The 3,945-nt window shown below is 67.0% G+C and overlaps 1 protein-coding gene across 1 annotated transcript in view; it reads right to left on the bottom strand.

The window, feature by feature from the left end:
- The window catches only part of LOC113487309 (coronin-6-like), a 23,514-nt gene extending 21,597 nt beyond the window's left edge, over window positions 1-1,917 (bottom strand). The window contains exons 1-5 of the mRNA XM_026861828.1: window positions 1,720-1,917; window positions 1,003-1,125; window positions 418-547; window positions 154-335; window positions 2-21 (exon numbers count right to left, since the gene is read on the bottom strand). Of these exons, the coding sequence (XP_026717629.1) occupies window positions 2-21; window positions 154-335; window positions 418-547; window positions 1,003-1,125; window positions 1,720-1,917 (653 nt within the window). The remainder of the gene's footprint in view (window position 1; window positions 22-153; window positions 336-417; window positions 548-1,002; window positions 1,126-1,719) is intronic.
- Window positions 1,918-3,945: the final 2,028 nt, after the last annotated feature.

Below are 3,945 nucleotides of genomic sequence, written 5' to 3'. Positions count from 1 at the left end.
GTCGTGCGGTTTGGCTTTCTCCTGCGCTGGCCGTTAGCGGGTTAAAACCAAACACAGAGACACGCGGGAGCGGGAGGGTTAGTAGGGTCAGGCAGGCAACGGGAGGGGGGACCCGCAGCGGGATGGTGGGGGGGACACGGCGGGGGCACTCACCGCCACGACTTGCTGCTTGCGGGGGTCGATGATGCGGACCTTCTTGTCCTTGCAGGTGGTGACGAGGAGGCTGCCGTTGCGGTTCCAGCCCACGTTGTAGATGAGGTCGGTGTGCATGTCCTCCAGCACCAGCAGCATCTCCCCCGTGCCCACGTTCCAGAGGATCACCAGGTTGTCACAGCCTGCGGAGAACCGAGGGGGTGGACGCCGTCACCCCACGGATCCCTCTCTGCCCCCAGGGAGGGTGACCCGGGACCCCCTTACCTGCGCTGAGCAGGATGTTGCGGGCGGTGGGGTGCCACGAGATGATGCCCACCCGCTTGGAGTGTCCCTCCAGCGTCACCACCGGCTCCGTGATGTTGCGCACGGGGACGTAGTCGGGGATCTGCCACACCTGAGGAGGGGGAGGTCGGGACGTGGGGTGCCAGGGATCACCCCGCAGGGAAGCGCTAAGCAGCTGAGGGCCTTGGAGCCAATTAACCTCATCGTTAATCCCTGCTCAGGCTGCGGGGAGGGTGGCAAGGGGGCAGTAGCAACGCCTCCACCCTGGGGTGCATCCCCAGCACTTGGGGGCTGGTGGGCACAGGGAGGGGGGCACAGCTGGGGCGCATCCCCCAGCACCCCTCCACCCCCAGCTATTCCTGGCTGCTGAGTCGCCAGGGCGGGTATATTTAGCACAAACTGCTGCATCATGGAGAGAGCAGCCGCCGCCAGCGCGAACGCATGGCACCGGGGCTAAAAATAGGCCAGTGACACTTCGCAGGCGGCAAAGGGCGGGGAGGGGGGGATGCTCCACGCCGCTCCCCCAGCGCCCGCCGCACCCCTCCCGCCCAGGGTCCAGCCCCTCACCATGACGGTGGTGTCCTCCGAGGCGCTGGCGATGACGTTGTCATTGTGGGGACACCAGTCGATGTCCAGCACGGGCGCCGTGTGCCCCGTCACCAGAGGGTGGTTCTTGTCCACCCGTCCTGTCTGCAACACCGAGGTGCCGGGATTAAGTCCCCAGCAGCTGGGGGGGACCCTGTCAAGTGTCCCCCAAGCCCCAGCCTGGCCACCACGTGATGCTGTGGCACAGGCAGGGACACAGAGGAGGCTCCGGTGGTGGCCGGAGCTTTGAGTCTGCCTCAAAGGGGGAAACTGAGGCACACAGTGGGAATGGGGGTCACTTAGCATGAGTCCCCGTAGGGATGTGGAGGAGAATGATGGGCCCCGGGAGAGGTTGTTTTGTGTCCCCTCTGATGGCAAGGACGGACTGGGGACTGGGGACCCCCTCCTTGCTGCTGGGGAGGGCAGGGCAGACCCCCACCCCACTGGGATGCTTCCTGGGCAGCGTGTGTGCCCCAGAATTTGGGCTGGGGAGAAAGCAGCGGGGTGGGGGTTTCCTGCATCACCTCAGTTGCCCTTGCGATGTCACCTTTCACAGGTGCCAGTGATCACCCCAGGCTGTCCCTGCCCCCAGCCCCCACTTGAGGACGGGGCAAATCTGGAGGAGTCTAGGGCCACGGCAGCCCCCCAAAAGCAGAGCTCATCCCAGGGGGACCAGACCTCAGCAGCCTCCCCACTCACCTTGGCAAGGGGCAGGACGATGAAGGCCCCGCCACCACCGGACTCCACGATGATGGCCACAAACTTGGGGTTGACAGCACAGAAGGAGCTGTCACACGTCACCTTGGAGACGCGGATGTCCTCGTACATCTGGTCGGCCTTCACCGGTTGCCCAAAGACGTGCCGGAACTTGCTCTGGCGCACGACGCGGCGGCTCATGGCTGGAGGGGCACAGGGTCAGGCTTTGACCTTGCCCCTCACGCTGTCATGGAGGGGTTTGGCCACCTCAGGCCTTGCACTCCCAGAGACCCCTCCCCTCCCCTGGGCACAGAGGAAAGCCTGGGGACAGGTCCATGATGGGGGATGAGGGTGCAGGATGGTGCCTGACGTGGCTCTGACCCCGCGGCAGGGACCGGGGGCAGCCCTGGTGTGCGGGGGGGTGCAGGTGCCACAAGCGTTGGGGACAGGCGTCCCGCTGCCGGAGCTGGTTGGTGGCTGGGCCGTGACACGACGCGCAGCTGGACCATGCCCTGCGGCTGGCACTGGGGTTGGCACATGAGCAGCTGCAGTTGAGAAGCTGAGGGGACTTTGGGGCGGACACGGAGGTGCCACACCATCAGGTCACAGCTTGTCCCCTTGTGTCCCATCCTGCATCAGTGGCCTGAGGTCACCTGGCTCGACCCAACCCCCCGGAGGGAGGCTGTGCCTCCAGCACTGACCACCCCACGCCTCCTGCCGTGGGCCCCTGCCCCGGGGGGCTCCACGTGTGCACCCGCTCTGCACCCCCAATCCAGTTGCCTGGTGCTGACCCCGGGTGAGGGCTGGACCCAGCACAGCGACACAGCCCCGTGGGCATGCCGGGGTGCAGAGGAGCACCCCGCACTCAGCACGGCCCGGGGGGGGTCCCCAGCCCCTGGCCACGCTGCCCACAATCACCCATCTCTGTCCCGAGCCTGCGCTGCTCCTGGGACCTGCCGGGGGGGGCACTGAGCCCCTCGGGACCCTGAAACCCCTGGAGCTGGGGCTCTGCAGCACCCGTGAGTCACCGACCACCTCGGGGAATCCCCTGGGCTCTTTCGGGGTCTCAGCCATTGCCAGGGGCTGTATCCAGCCACAAACCCACAGCCCGGAGGGTCAGGCATTGCTGCCCCCCAGCCTGCAGGGCCGGTGCGGGCAGAGGTAGGAGCAGATCTGCTCCTCCGCGTCCTGGCCGGTGGCTTTTGGCCAGGGCACGTGCAGCGCCAAGCCAAGCCACATCTACCCGGTCCCTGGGTGTCCCCAGGGGCTCTCGTGGCCCTTCAGCATCATCCCTGGCCTGGCAGAGTGGGTGGGAGTTGGGGCCAGGCGCTGGGGGGGGCTGGAGTCCTGCTACCGAGGGGGGCTGGACCCCGGCACCGCTGGCATCACCCTCATGGCCCTGGGCATGGTCCCCAGCCCTGGGGAGGAGCGAGGGGGCTCCATGGGGACACCCTCGGGGTGTTCTGCAGCACCTCATCCCTCACCAGTGAGAGCAAAGCTTGGGGTGTAGGCACGCAGGGGATGGGGGACGGCCTGGCCGGCTGGGCAGAGGGCATGCAGGGTGCAGGCAGGGTGTAAGCAGGGCGTGAGGTGCAGGAAAGGTGCGGGCTCGGTGCTGGTGTGGTGCAGGCAGAGTTGAGCAAGGTGCAGGCAGTGTGTAGGGTGCAGGTTGGGTTGGGCAGGGTGCGGGTGGGTGTACGCAGAGTTGGGCAGGGCTGAATGGGGTGCAGGCAGGGTGCAGGTGGGGTGCTAGCAGGGTGCAGGCAAGGCTGAATGGGGTGCAGGCAGAGTTCAGGTGGGGTGCTAGCAGGGTGCAGGCAAGGCTGAATGGGGTGCAGGCAGGGTGCAGGTGGGGTGCAGGCACGGTGCAAGCAGGGTGTTAGTGGTCTGTAGGCAGGGTGCTAGCGGGCTGCGGGCACGGCAGCTGGATGGGGCGCAGGCAGGGTGGGATGGGGTGCAAGCAGGGAGCAGGCAGGCGGGGTGCAGGTGGGGTGTTAGCAGCGTGCAGGGCGTGACACAGGCAGGGTGCAGGCAAGGTGCAAGGCAGGAGAGAGGCAGGAGAGAGGCAGGCAGCCCCGCGCCCGCTCCCCGGCCGGGCATTACGTTGCCACAATTGAATCCGCAGCGGCTGCTCGGAACGACCAGAGGTCACTTTCCAAATATAGCCGTCTGCTCGGGCGGGCGGCGGGGGGCCGGGGGCCCGGGGGGCCGCAGCCTGTCTCTTATACA

This window comes from Athene cunicularia, assembly GCF_003259725.1.
Source record: "Athene cunicularia isolate RWA chromosome 19 unlocalized genomic scaffold, athCun1 chr19_part1, whole genome shotgun sequence".
Lineage (NCBI taxonomy): Eukaryota > Metazoa > Chordata > Aves > Strigiformes > Strigidae > Athene > Athene cunicularia.
This window is presented reverse-complemented; position numbering and strand designations above follow the sequence as displayed.